The following is a 15,364-nucleotide window of genomic DNA, read 5'->3' as shown; positions in this document are numbered from 1 at the left end:
TTGTGCACAGAAGAGATCAGTCATACATTTTATTCTGCGACTAGCCATGCCATGTTCAATATGAGGATGACATTTACACAAATCCAGCAAGTGCGATAAGTTGACATTAGCGGTTGACGCCGCAAGGCTCTGACGCACACGACGTCTAGGTAAACGGAGAGCCCATGACGTATCTAGCGACGGCGGCGATGACCGTATCCCTTCTTGACGCCGACAGGCCCGTAGCCATAGCTGCCTAGCCCAGCGCCGAGGCCTCCTCCGAGCCCCCCAACTCCTGCGCCAAGCCCTCCAAGCCCGCCTGCGAGACCATTAAAACCTACGAGCCCTCCTCCTACACCGGCTCCGAGACCGTATCCGAGGCCGCCTCCTAAGCCCGCAAGGCCCACGCCATTGACAAGGCTCAGGCCTCCAAGACCTCCAGCGCCGAGACCGCCCAAAGCAGCAGCAGCGCCGAGGCCACCTGCGGAGTATGTAACCACGGGCCTGATGGTGTGTGACACGGAGGCCACCGGCTGCCTAACGTAGCTGACCACCGGCTTGGTCACGTAGCCGACGCGCACCACGGGCTGCTTCACGTACGACACGGTTGCCACAGGCTTCGCGACGGCAACGGGCGCTGCCACGGCCACGGGCGCTGCCACGGGGGCTGCCACGGCCACTGGCGCGGCCACCACGGGTCCAGCACCAACGGCTAATCCTGGACCGAAGCCACCAAGGCCGACGGGCCCATAGCCAACACCTCCTAGTCCAACACCTCCTAGTCCAACACCTCCTAGTCCGACGCCTCCAAGGCCTAGTCCGCCTAAGCCTAGACCGGGGCCGCCGAAGCCGACGCCACCGAGACCGACGCCACCAAGACCGGCTCCACCGAGACCAGCTGCTCCAAGTCCGGGACCGTAGCCGAAGCCACCCACGTCGCCAGAGTAGGCGCACGCCGCAAGGGCCGAGAGGAGTGCGAGCTGCGAGAGTCAGTGAACATGGAGTCAGAAATAATAACACATTAAACATAATCTCGAACTTAAAACGTAGAGATAGGAAGCTAAATACGCGCAGTTGCGAAATCTGAGAACTGCCACGAGCAAGGACTAATTACACCTACCAAATGTTGCACTTTAGATTACCGTCTTGTCTAAACAAAATCTACATTGTCTAAACATTCGTTATTGTGCTTTTGATTTCTTTTCTTTGTTTACGCAAAAAGGAAAAAAAAAGAGAAAAAATGCATTTTTGTTGGTGTGCATTTGCCGAATTGTGCATTGCACTATGTATCGCGTTACACATTTGCTGATTTCATATATGTGTAACGTGTATACGTAATTAGCGTTCTTTTTTTCTGTTTCAATTGTATCATTACATACGCTCATTTTATAGGTGCTATATATATGCATTATGTTTTACTCGTATTCATTCTGTATATGTGCATTATGCTTGTCACTCATTTTATTGGGACTCCGTTGACTAGAATTGAGTATGTAACACTTCACCTTGTGCTCTGTTACTGCCTGTTAAAAATGGGTGCGGACCACGTCAAGCCATAGAAAGGTTTTTTGTTCGCGGTCTTCAACATTTTGGTGTTGAAATAAAATGAATTGAATTGAAATTGAATTGAATTACAATGTCTCGAGGAGGCTCAAGTGAATGACAGTTAAGGGCAGCAGCCTTAAATTTAAGGCCCTTCTAGAGCCTCCTACACTTGTTAGCATGCATCTCATAGTTGATTTTTCGATAAGGGCTAAGGCAATGACCCTGTGCATGCTAGCATTCGTTCATCGCTGGTTTAGTGAGCCTCATCAAGTAAAACAAAAAGCATATATCTTACCTTATGAGCGCACGTCAAATATTTTATTATATGGAGCACGTTTAATTCGCGCTGTAATTGGCAAAAAAATTTTTTTCAAGTACAGAATATGCGCACCTTAGCGATGGCGTATAAATTATTGCCAATTATTTACTTCTGCATGGATGATGCCACTGTAACATCTTTCTCAAAGTGGTGCAATATCTCTTAAGCTGATGTCTGGTACTAATGCTAAATATTTGAATATTGTATTAAGCTGCACTGATATAAACGCAATAGGGTTCTCTTTTTTGTCTATTTTTATCTGTATAGGTTAGCCAAGTGCCTGTCGATGCTTCCGCACTGAAGGCCAACGTCAATGCCAAGGCAGCCGACTTGCACTCGCCTTCCTTACAACACTAACTTGTTACTCCACGGTCACTCTTAACTTCATTCCAAACTATCGCATCCTTAATACAACGCCTTTACTTACGAGTGTGTACATGGCTGCTGTCCCGGTCGGTTCTCCGCTGGTCTTATGAGAATGGTGTCCATGCCACCGACCCGTGCGCATCTTTTATACGGACGCATCGAATACGTCACCAAACACTTGCGGCTTCCCATTCGGTGTCGAGGTAAAGCGGCAAAGCGAGGAGAAGAAGGCCTGGGATGAGAGCGGCCCACGCTCTATGTGGAGCCAATAGATTCGACTTTTAAGTTTGGCACGTACGAGGCTCCTTTAAAACTCTCGCCGATGAGCGTACGAGGACGCAGGCGCGCCACTTCTATATCCGTTCTCATCTGGCGACAGCTCTGCTCTTTTTTCTTCCGCGACCGCGATCTCTTCCATGTCCTCCCAGACGCCGGTTGTTTCCGCGCTTCCGCCGCGGATCCCTTTGATACCTTCCCGTATACCTGAAGATTTTAGCCCTTCTCAGGTACGCACCGGGTGTTTCCTGGGTGACCGTTTCCTGCTGCGTGCAGTTGTTCGGAGCGATATGGCTATACCGCCGCATTCAATTACTAAACGTTCGTAATATGCTCTCTCTCTCGCGCGAATTTCTCGTTCCTGTCTTCGGACAGGAAAAGTGACCACGGCCTCCCCCACCCTGCACCACGCCATGGTCCCTTCGCCGCGCACGAGGAAGTGCCACTGACCCAGAGCAGCAACTGCGGGAACAACTTCACTCATGCGATTGCGAATGTAACCCCGCGAAGCAAGAGAGGGAACGAAGGCGTTGCACCCACTGGTTGTAACCCCTGGCACGTCGCCAAGATGATGCTCACGGACGTTTGATAAAGCATTGCGCATGGTCTTGATAGGTACGAGATCACGGCTATTGGTGAGGAATGAAGACCTGTGCCGGTTGTCGACATAGCATTAGGCCGACAACGAGCCTGTTGTCAGTGCGAGAGGCATCGTCACATGTCTGCGACTTTAAAGGTCAAAGCTGCTCCTCCACCTTCATTGCACTTCGTCTGGCTGCTCGCAATCTCTCGTGACGTATATGAGTCGCTGGCCTATCTGTGCCACGGATACGAAAACACGGCATTTTCAAGGTGAAAATGTGATCAAGAACTGAACGCAATATTTGTTAAGTCACAAGCGTATACCTCCTACTGGGACAAACTAATCAGTAACGCGGTAGGCAAAGTCTGGCATGTCAGAAGTGCATATTCCTGAGGTGAAAGATTTTGTCATTGACAAATGCATCGTTGTTTTGTTTTTATCACAGCCACTGCCCAAGTAATCGAAGAGCGGGTATCCGCTCACCGAATTGAGTGCGGACCAAAAGCGGGACCGGATATTGCAGCTGAGTAATCATATGGAGTCATTTTTTTTTCGTTGAACAATTTAAGGGTGAGATTATATCTCTAATACAGAAAAATCTAACTTCAAGTTCGCCTGTTGAAAGCCATACACAGACTGCATCTGGGTATGTGTGCACGCGAAGTGTTTCCTGTATAGAATAGGCCGAGCCACGAATGCTGCATGCTCTTCCACGGAATCAGAAGAAGCCACCTCTTGTTGCAGTGAACCAGCATACCTCTAAAAATTAGTAAGCGTCAAATCGCGCGCTGTGACCAGAAGGGTGCCCTAAATATCGGGGCTATGGCCTGTAACTGAACTGCAAGAACTTTCAGCTGGCACTCTGTTTTTTTTTTGTTTTTTTTTTGCTGAAATGAACGAAATAAAAATATATAGTCACCTATAAAGGTAACGGCTACTCTTTTTCACATAACATTAATAATAATAAAACTATTCTGAGAGAAGAACAAACGTCACAGGTGTGAATAATCTAGAACGAAGTCGGCTAAAGAGAGCAAATGAAGTCCGCATATATCAATAACATTTTACGCGTTCATGAAATTTCTATAAGCCTCAAAAATTGAGAACTAAATAGATTTCATACATTCTGTATAAATTATTCTACGTACGTAGTCCCAGGATGCAGTGTAATATTTGTGCAAACTGTGCCTGAAAGTGCTTGAACATTTTAAAGCTTGTGGTCTATCATGTACCAATGTGAGCGAACTGCTTCACAAGGCTCGACCTCACTCAACATCAATTTCGCGCAATGGTGCTGAAGTGCGTTCACTAGACGCCACCTCAACTTAAGAGAAAGCTAGCTACCTGCCTTACTCTTACCTCATCCACATAGTTGAGGTTGAACTCGAGTTCTCAATGTGATCCTCCTTTCGCGTGTTCGTAGCCAGCTTCTCATTGTGGAATGTACATATATTTTATTTTCAGATGAAAGAAAAAACAAGTAACCATGTTCTGATACCTCTATTACAGCTACATCAACGCCATAATACAGGGGATTAAATATAATGCTTTACGAAAACAAGTGTTCAGTAGGAGACTTCAGCAGCGAAACATATTGCGTATGTCAATGCGTCTTATTTCTTAATAAAGCTGTGCCTAATTGTCGACATATTTATAAGGATGTGCAAATTTACATAAAAAGAAACGCTGCTCAATGAAGCAAAACCATTAGTTTAGGAGGAGCAGGTTTGCGACCTAATAAGCTACAAAATACTTTGACCTCACAAACGAAGCTCACAAAGCACTCCACCTCATTCAAACTCAAATTCACGCATAACTAGAGGTTAGTTTGTTAACCCCACTTAGGTATCTAGGACCTTCAGACTGACTCCAACCAAATATTATTTGGTTGGAGTCAGTCTGAAAGTTCTAATCAATTTCCCAACCAGAGAGGCAATTCTGTCGAAATGTTTAGCTTCAAGCACTTAGGTATCTCTAGCAGTCACCAGCCTCATCTCAATTTAAGGTCAGAATGAGGGTAAGGTGGACCTCGTCAAGTTTTGCCTATATTTGCTCATGTAGTAATGATGGTTAGGTACATTGTGCGCACTTGAAACGTTTGTGATTGATCAGTAGCCACGGCAGGCACGTACCCAGGGGGGGCACGTACCCCCCCTAAAATTAAGCGGCATAACCCCCCCCCCCCCGCCCCCTATCCGCCCACGCCACCACCCTCACACATATTCCTAAAGCGCCGACAAATCAATATACTCGGCGGTCAACATTTTGCTGCCTTTTACAGCCAAAGCAGTGTATGACTAACTTCCGTAGTTTTTTTTTTTTTCGGCGACCGTTAACAGAAATAATCATCATGTGGGCTGATCCTGGTGATCGTGCAAAAAGGGTCCAAGATCAATGGCACATACCCCTGTGGACTCGGCAACCTGTAACGCGCCCTTCGGAATCTTCGGCATGGGCCCATGTATAAGGAGCGATTAACGCCTGCTTCACCTCCGCCGCAGGTGGGCCCGGTAATGCAATATCTTCGGCATCAGCCTACGTATGGGGTGTTGTTAATGCCTGCTTCACCTCCGCCGGGGGTCGGCCCGGTGTTGCACTATCTTCGGGAGCGGCCCACGTATGGGGAGTGCTTAACGCCTGCTTCACCTTTGCCACGGGTCGGCCCGATATTGCACTATCTTCAGGCCGACCCGCAGCGGATGTGAAACACTTTGCTTTTCGTTTGAGAGCTCTGACTGTCAGCTTTCGCTGCCATTCCATCTTCACAGAGTAGAATAGTTGTCATTTTTTTCCACTCCTTCTGAATGGCGGTAGTTATCGGCATCTTCTGGGGTGTGGAGGCCAGTTTTCTCATCGATTCGGTGCCCACGCGATTAACTCAAGGTCAATTCAGTTGTCACCATCTATTCTTAGCGGTGCAGGTCGAGGCATCTCTCCTTTATGCCTCTCTCACTTTCAGTCACCATCTATTGCAGCAGGCAGGGAGTAGTTTATTGTTTTAATTATAGTATTTTATTTGTAATGCCCAACACAATTTTTATATCACCATCTATTCAACGATCACGCGCAACGCTGTTGCTTTGTTAGTTCAACCTTCTTTGTTTAGACTGATCCAGGGGCCAGGAAAGGGATTCGGTTCATAGTCAGCTGGTCTGTGAGTGAGTGAGTGAATAAACTTTATTGTAGGTCCGGCGAGGTCGCGAACTCGTCGAGCACCCGGCTAGTCCCACGTCGGGACCGGCAGGTCTAGCCCACCGGCCCGGTCGCGGGCACGCCGGACGGCCAGGATTTGCTTTTCTAGAGCCGGGCTACGTAGAAGCGAGTCCCACTCCTCCTTGATGAACTTGGGGTATGTCGACCCGCACTCCCAAAGCATGTGAGGTAGAGTGGAGGTCTGGCCGCAGGACGGGCAGGCGTCGTCGCGATACACGTCGGGGTAAGCCTCGTGGACAGCGGACAGACACGGATATGTGCTGGTCTGTAGGAGCCTAAGCGAAACGGCTTGCGCCCTATTCAACTTGGGGTGAGGGGGTGGAAAGACCCTTCTGGACATGTAGAAATATTTAATAATCTCGTTGTGAGTAGCGGGAGCGTCCTTGTGACCGTAGAGAGGAGGGGAGTCAGTGCTCCTTATAGAGGAAGCGCGGTCGGTGAGGTCACGCGCAGCCTCGTGGGCAGACTTATTGAGGTTCGGGGGAGCACCCTCGACCGATCGTACGTGAGCGGGAAACCAGTGAATTGAATGGTTTGTGAGAGCATGTGGACTCGAGCCGCAAAGAAGACGAACAGCTTCCTTGGCGATGCAACCCTTCTGAAAAACACTAACTGCCGTTTTGGAATCACTATAGATTTCGGACCCACGACCGTCTAGCAGGGCGAGGGCGATGGCGACTTGCTCGGCGACTCCGGGGTCTGAAGTGCGAATCGAGGCGCTATTGGAAATGTTTCCGCTCGAGTCGACCACAACGACGGCAAAGGTCTTCCCGTCACTGTACTCCGCAGCGTCGACGAAGCTTGCGCTAATGTCGTGTCGCTTGATCTGTTTGAGGATGGCTGCTGCTCTGGCCTTGCGTCTGCCCTCGTTGTGGACGGGATGGACGTTTCGGGGCACAGGGGCCACTACGAACTTGTCTCGAATGCACCTAGGGATCGGGGTACTGACCATCGAGAATTCCGCAGGGTGGTAACCCAGCTCTTCGAGGATGCGTTTACCTGCCGCTGTGGTGGCCAGGCGAGGAGATTGCCCAAGAACGCGCGAGCTGGTCTGTATGCTTGTGGAACGAGTTGTGGCCGGAGAAAACGACAATTGCGTTTAACTTTTCCTTTTGCTTCATTATTTCCTCGAGTGACGGCTCGCCGCGACGCTGGCAGATCCTCGGAACCATATATCCGGGATATGCGTTAGATAAGGTGGAAAATAAAATATTGCGAAACAGCGTCCAACTTCAGACATTGCAATAACAGTTCAAACCATAAGCAATATTACTGTCACCCGTTACCTCGTCTGGTTTTTGCCTAAGTGCTTACTTTGCTTTTGTCATCCTTGCTTCGTTTGCTTTCTTCTGTCGTCCAGGAAACACAGTTAAGAGTAATTTCTCCCAAAGTTCCAAAGTTCTATTAAGGGCCGCTTACGAAGTTAGGGCAACAGCAACGCAGTTTGATAACCTCTTTCCACAAAAGCTAAATATAAAATTCGCATATTAACGCGGAAAACCGCAAAAGAATAGTTTGTTCTCCTTCTCTCTATTCGCAAACTGTCGTGCTTTAAGTCGTGACTGCTTCACTTTATACCATACAGTCGCTGACCAAGCCGTACATCAAGCTTACAATATCCGATTCCCTCGCAGTAGCCCTTTGACCGACCTACATTTGTGAGCATTTCATCTAAGACGAAGGCTGCTTATTTCATTTCAATCAATAAAGAAAGGAAGAAAACATACGCTGACCAGTCGTAGAAACGAGGAAAATTGCAAATCTTTGGCCAGATAGAAATATTCTGTAAAATCAGCATAAGTTAGATTTGGGTTACACTTTCTAGGGTCGACAACGTGAGCGCTGACTATCAAATATTCGCACAGTAAGTAAAACAAAGGCGGTGGGCATCACGGAAACGAAAGGCGCAGTTCGGAGACTCCTAGAAAAGCAGATAATCGCCGAGATCAACTTGACCACGCGCTCAGCTCAAACCGACGCGAAATGGGCGTGCCTTGGAAGACGCCCCTTTAGTGCTTTCGGAAAGCGGAAGCGAAGATAAGGAAATGCTCTTTGTTCTTTTTTTTCTGAAATCGCGCTCTGCTGCACGACGCTTCTGCAGTGCTTGTTCCCTTCCCGATGTGGAGCAGTAGGCGCCATGATGTGGTTGGAGATCTCTTATCCTCAGGTTCCGGTGAGCTAGCGTCTCGCGATTCCGTAGCACATCTCCAAGTCGCTGCAGTCAGATTCGGAAGTGCCGACCACCCGGCTGCCAACAATGCTGCACACTCATCACTCCAGAAAGGCTGAATGTCATGGATTGGCAGCCGCGAACGTCTCTTGATTCGAGACCGCAGTCCCTTCCGGGTGTTTCAAAGCCACGGCTCGTGAGGCTACTTGGAACAAAATGAACCCATATCGGAAGCTGTCTATGGCGTCCTGCTTCTTGCCACGACGTCGCACTTTCGATTCCCGGACGCCGAGGCCGCATTCTGGGATCAGTACGCAAAAAACTCGTACTTACTTCAAGTGCTTTTTTTTTATTTAGGGACTACGGTGACGGCGCTGTGCTGAGGCACAAATTCGAGCATCGTTTTCTTTGTGTCATTGGACACAAGATGGCCACATCGTATAAACCAAGGATGCTAAACTTACACGCCATCTTACTTCTTAGCTTTTTATATGCGGGGGTGGTAACAAAATAAAACCTAACCTTGCTTTTTATACTGCACCTATTTGGCTGCGCTGGTACTTCGGTGAGTTAGACCCAGCGTATGAGCAAACAGAATCGACTGCGATCAATCCATACGTGCTGTATTTCTAATTGCTAGTGGTAGTGTTTATTGGCTAAGTTCGCGGGCATGACGCACAGATGTGCATCGACTTGATGCAGACGAGAGAACAAGAAGAAAAGGCGCAAAGGTGAGTCTGCGGAAACAATGGCTGGCTATTCTATATGTATACATACGTAAAAAAGTGTGTGCACTCTAAGTAAAATATTGGGAAAACAGGAGTAACTGGACAGTTAGTCCTAAAAAGGGCGCTCTCGCCCCTCATGGAACAAACTGCAGGAGTGTGCATGCCTCGTGCAAATTTCAGAGCAAGTGTTTAGTCTCTGGTGGGAAATAGAGCAACGGCAGGAACAACGGTAGCAGTTACTCTCCATGCACTCCGCTATTTTCTCCAATGTCGTCGAGGGAAACGGCGGAAATGATATTGGCTGTATAAATCGTAAATAATTTGAAGTTTGTGAACTGACAATTGAAACTACATGCAGGGCAATACTTTGCTTCTTCGCGCGAGAATTGAATGAAATTTAAAAGGTGGGATATCAAAAGCCATGTACTTCATGTGCACACTATAAGTAAACATTACGCATTAAACGCGCAAGTCGTGGATGGACTGGCAGTCGTTTCCGTTCCAAGGAGTTTACAAACTTATGTGAAGCGATGTGTAGCTCAAACTGGGTACGTTAAGCGACTCTGTGGTCCTCCATGCCCCATTTGCGCTACACGTACATCACGTAATGTGTATCGTGTTAAATCATCCTAAGAATAATCGGGCAGCTTCCTCTTTGCAGTCGCGTATGGTTGCAAGTGCACGCAACGTTGAACTCTCCCCGCGTAGCTTACACAATATATCGGGTCCCTTTTGCAATGCCACACCTGGGATGAGTTGCTTAACATGCTCTCCGTGTTGGTTAGAGCACCTGGCTCGTGAACTTGAAGATGTAAGTTCGAATCCTATTTTAGGGCATGTTGTTTTTTCAGCTCAATATTTTTTTATAACGGTATAAATGGCTAATGTCGTTAATTGCTTATTTGAGGAGCATTGGAAAAAATGACCGTTCCTCCATTCAGGCGCATCGGGGAAAAACCAACTGTTAGTCCTTGAAGGAGTAACTGCATGGGGAGTAACAGTTCATCCCCTCTCAGTTACAATCCAAAAGGGCGAATGGCTGTGGCAGGTCAGTTACTCCCCAAAAGGAGCAAAATCGATACCCCTTGTCGGCCTTATTTTTTTCTTAGAGTGTAGGTACAGTAAATCGAAGAAAGGAGGAAAAAAAACGGGAGGATTGTTGCCGTTGTAGACTCCATTTTCGCCGTACATGCGCATATATTTGCCAGGAAACTATCACCCACCACCATAGCTTAGTGGTCATGCCTTTGTCCTGCTAAGCACGAGGTCGCAGCTTCGATTCCCAGTTGCGGCTTCCGCATTGTAATCTGGGTGGAATGTTCAAGCGCTCTTGCGGCCTGCTCTGGATGCGCGTTAAGCAACACCATGTCAAAATTGACCGGAAACCCCGCATTAGAGGGTCTCTCAAAGCCCCTGTTTTGCTTTGAAACGATAAACCCCGCCAACAAACCACTGAGAGGAAAGAAAATCATCAGTCTTGAAGGCAAGAAATATTTTACTTCTTTATAGTTTAAGCTCTGGAGGACATAGTACAATAGAGGCTGCACTCGGGAGCAGCAGTAAAAAAATATGAGAGCTTCAGTTCTTGGTGTGTTTTTTTTTTTTGTTTCTTTTTTTGGAAGTGCGGTTCTCGTAATACGCCCGCCTACACGTCGCCTGCAGTCAAGGAAGAGCCGAATGCCGCACGCACGTCGCGCGATGGAAGCCGATACGGGCACTGGTGGCACTGCATGGCGACGCAGGCAGATGAAAGATTAGGAGCCCCAATACTTACGCGCGAGGCTTTATTTTTCGACGCAATTAACATCTCAGGCACTTTTCTGTTCTGCCAGGATCACTTTAAACTCTTTCACGGGCGTTCGTCTTTCACGGACTCACGTTGCAGTTCGGCCTCCTCCTTATATAGAGTTTGTCGAGGGATCAAATACATCAACAATAACTGCATTGCCATTGCCAAAGATGCTGCAGACGAATTCTCGGACGCTACGCACTGTCAAGACAAGTAAAATATGTATTTTTTCATAAAAGAATATAGTCCTATGTCCCAAAAATTGTGTCCTAAATAACTGATATCAATGCTTCCATTTTTTGACTACTTAATAAGTAAAAAACATATCATACGAACTTTAGAACTATATCAGTTCGAAACCAGCAAAGCAGTGTATGCCGCTGATATAAAACAATGTAAAGGCCGTGAAATGAACAAGTTGACGACAAATATTTTAATGAAACTTTGTCATTCAAGAACCTTGTTTACATTTTTGTTCATATATTTATTACAGCGAAGCTGCATACCTCTACCGTCCAAGGAAATTTTCGTGTCGGTGGCGTGGTAAGCAAAAAACTCCCCATACGTGGACCGATCCCGAAGATAGTGCAATGCCGAGCCGACCCGCGGCGGAGGTGAAGCAGGCATTAAGCGCTCCCCATACGTGGGCCACTTCCGAAGTTAGTGCACTACCGGCCCGACCCGCGGCGGAGGTGAAGCAGATGTTAAGCCCTCTTCATGCGTGGGCCGATCCCGAAGTTAATGCAATACTGGCCCGACCCGCGGCGGAGCTGCAGTTCGCCATTAAGGGGCCCACATATACAGCTTCGTTGGTCATCCTTCTTTCCAGAGTGGAAGGGCACTGAGTTTTTTTATACCTCAAATGCCCTTGGTGCGAGGTTTTGCATGAGGGGTGGGTATATGCAACGGCCAGGGAAAAACCTCAATGACGCTTAGAACGACAGAAAGCTGAGCTAGTTGGTAAGAATTCATTAGGCAAAAAAAGGTGAGGCGTGCAGACAGGACACATGTCCTACTCTTGTGTCCTGTCTGCACGCCTCACCTTTTTTTTTTTTTGCATAATGAATCCTTACCAACTAGGCAATGGTTTGCAATGATTTTGCATAATGAATCCTTACCAACTAGGCAAAAAAAAGGTGAGGCGTGCAGACAGGACACATGTCCTACTCTTGTGTCCTGTCTGCACGCCTCACCTCTTTGTTTTTCTTTTTTTTTTTTTTGCTCAATCACGCTGTCCTCTATTCCAATGTATTGCGCAGGAGCAGCTGTCACCGGTCGTGTATTGTGAGAAATTGCACCGAAATTATAGTCGCAACAGAGAGCACATATAAACAGCAGGAGTTCCGCAATATATACGAGGGTGAGTCGAATGAAAGTGAGCCAATGCGAATATATGACAAACGGGGTACTTTATTTAAAAGTAGTCTCCATGAGCATTTAGACATTTGTCCCACTGACTAACCAGTCGCGTGATCCCCGTCTCATAAAACTCCTTGGGTGGCTGCTTCAAAAAGTCTGTAAGTGACTCTTTCACGTCATCGTCCGACACGAATCTGGTGCTCTTGAGCTGTTTTTTTTTTTTTTTCAATTGCCCCAAAATGTGAAAGCCGCATGGCGAAAGGTCTGGGCTGTATGGCCGATGTAGTAGCGTTTCCCACTTGAACTTGGCCAGTTTTGTGTTAACCCCATCAGCGACGTGGGAACGGGCATTGTCGTGGAGCAAGATGACCGCATTCGTCAATTTTCCACGTCGTTTGTTCTTGACTGCGACAGGCAGCCAATCCGGCGTTTCACAATATTGGGAACGACTGAGTCTCTCCAGGTTTAGCAAATTCGATCAGTAATGGCCCCTGATGATCAAAAAAAAAGTCAGCACCTTTCCAGCGGAAATGACAGATTTTGCTTTCTTTGGGGGTGGTGAATTCGAATCTTTCCAATGTAAGCTCTGCCGTCTTGTTTCAGGCTCGTAGTAGTGGTGATATGATTCGTCTCCGGCCTAATTGCAGACAAGAAGCCGTCAGCCTCATTGTGATACTGGATCAGAGGAGTCAAAGCAGTGCCGAACCTCTCCGTGTTCTGGCGGTGGTTCAAGATATTGGCCATCCATTGCGCACATAAGAGCCGATGACCGAGATGTTCATGAATTATGGTGTGAACCGAACCGTGACTGATGTTCACACGCTCTGCCAGTTTATCGATGCTTATCCTCCGTTCTTGTCTAATCAGCTCATCAACCTTTGCAATTGTGTTGGGGGTGATTGCGCAGTGGGTAGGGCCCGGTCTTGGATCGTCTTTGCAAATTTCACGTCCTTCTTTGAAGCGTTTGTTCCAACGCTTCACAGTGGCTAATGAAATGCAATGTTAAACGTACACGGCAGCCATACGGCGACTAATTTCTTTTTGGGAAACACCTTCAGCTGTCAAAAACCTGACGGCACCACGCTGCTCAACTTCTGGAGAGTCCATTACGGCACGCAACCATGTCCAACCCAGTGTATGAGAACATTAAAGAACATTTGCCCTCACATCTGCGTGTCGCTTTTGTAAATGAGAGATGCCTGTGTCCTACGCGCATGCCTCGCAGAGAATTAACCGAACCACTATTGCGCGAGGTGGGTTGGCTCACTTTCATTTGACTCGCCCTCGTACATTAGAAATGCAAAGATACAATGGGATACAGAAATGCGAAGGTACAGCTTGATAAGGGGAAAAAAGTGTCACTGGAAACAAAGTTTACTGCACGTATACAAAAAAAAACCTTGCAACAAGATATTTAAATATACGTATGAGTGTCCAATAAATCTACGTATCTAAGAAAATTAACTGTATATAATGCGTCATACAAGGCAAATAAACATGTTGCGCAATCACAGATTAACAGATCAGAGAATCCTAAGCCAAGGGTGATCAGAGAATCCTAAGCCCCCCCCCCCCCCCCTCTCACTCTCTCCGCTCCCCCCGATGTACTGCGCGAGACGGAAAACGGCACTCGTGCGCGCTTTTCTCCCTTGCGTTCACAAGACCGAGCCACCATCGTCGGCTCACCCACAATCGTATGCCTGCTTTTGTGCACCTAATGTGGCTACCGAAGGAATATCGAAGAAAACGTGAGACGCTTGGTCCACGGAGAACCGTATGCATACTGCCAGGTATCCTCTACCGGCGAGCTAAGACTTTCCGGAGAAGTTGCGCTCAAGCGAACGCGTTGCAATCCGTCGAGTCCCCACAGTGATGGCGGCGAGCGACCATTTTGCTTTTCTTTTTCTCGTATGCTAGCAGGTGAAAAAAAAAATGTTGATATTCTTTTGTGCGACATGACGGCACTAATGAACCATCACAAAGCTTCGTCTCATCGGACTTCGCTGCGTGCTTTGTCAACTTGTCTGTCTGATGGTGTGTTGATTTGGATTGTCTCGTTGTATTGTCCGATGTACGACTTTAGAAAAGTTAATGCACCTTTGGCGTCAAATGTTTATAACAACATTAAACCCACAAAGTTCCGGAATTGAATATGTAAAGCATGACCTTGGAAATGTAAATGCACCTTTCGCATAAAAAGTTCATGAGAACTTCATACCCACAACGTTTCGGAATTGAAATCCATGCGCTCCGTAGATTCCGCGGCCTCTGCGAGATGCGGCGAAGAGCCCGCTTGCCATCAAAACGCCCTTGAAACTGTGTGCTCGGATGGGCCTCCTTATGTTATGTGGCTCCCGGCGCACGGGCGCTGCCCCAACATCCAGCCCGTGTTCGCAATGTTCGCGCTGAAATGTCTTTTCGAGCGTGAAAAATGCATTCTAGACAAACTCCAGAATGATTTCCGGGGCCGGGAGTTGTTTTGGTCGGCGTTGCATGACAGCACGAAAAAATTTCGGGGGAAACTGAAGCCCCATAAGCACCCCTCCCGCGCCCCCCTGCCTCCGGCTACGCCCTTGGGGCGCACTTTGGCCACGTCGCAGATCGCTTTCAAGATACGGTGCCCGCACGGCCGCGCCGTAAGCAGCAGCCTCCGGAGAAGAACGCCCCCCCCCCCCCCCCCCCCCCCGCCCCCACCTCCCACGCCTCACCGCATTTCGTCGCACGCAACAGGAGAGTGCGCGCTTCCGGCCGTCCTGGTTCGCATACGCGAGATTGAGTTAGCCGCGATCGCCGGCTCACACTCGCACGCTTTCACTGGCACATGCAGCATACGTCGCGCGGCGACGATTTTATTGCCCTCGGACTTTATACGGGACCTCACGGCGATGGCGACGGTAGATGCACCTAGAGGGTCCATATAACAGCTATTGCAATAAAAAAACTGCTTTCAATTCGACACTCCGATTACTTAACAAAGTATTTTGGCAATGCATATGGCATATTGTTGTGCTGCCACGATCGGCGGATGGCACTGTAC

The 15,364-nt window shown here is 48.0% G+C and overlaps 1 protein-coding gene across 1 annotated transcript; it reads right to left on the bottom strand.

Annotated features, from left to right (window-relative positions):
- Positions 1-2,403, bottom strand: LOC126546239 (uncharacterized). Its single transcript, XM_050194392.3, has 2 exons — positions 2,271-2,403; positions 1-959 (listed from the first exon to the last, which is right to left on the bottom strand). The coding sequence occupies exons 1-2, from the start codon at positions 2,349-2,351 to the stop codon at positions 174-176; spliced, it is 867 nt and encodes a 288-aa protein (XP_050050349.1). The 5' UTR covers positions 2,352-2,403; the 3' UTR covers positions 1-173.
- Between the last annotated feature and the right edge of the window lie 12,961 nt (positions 2,404-15,364).

The sequence above is a fragment of the Dermacentor andersoni genome, chromosome 1 (assembly GCF_023375885.2).
Source record: "Dermacentor andersoni chromosome 1, qqDerAnde1_hic_scaffold, whole genome shotgun sequence".
NCBI classification, from domain to species: Eukaryota; Metazoa; Arthropoda; class Arachnida; order Ixodida; family Ixodidae; genus Dermacentor; species Dermacentor andersoni.
Note: the sequence above shows the minus strand (reverse complement) of the source record. Positions and strands in the feature narration are given on the sequence as shown.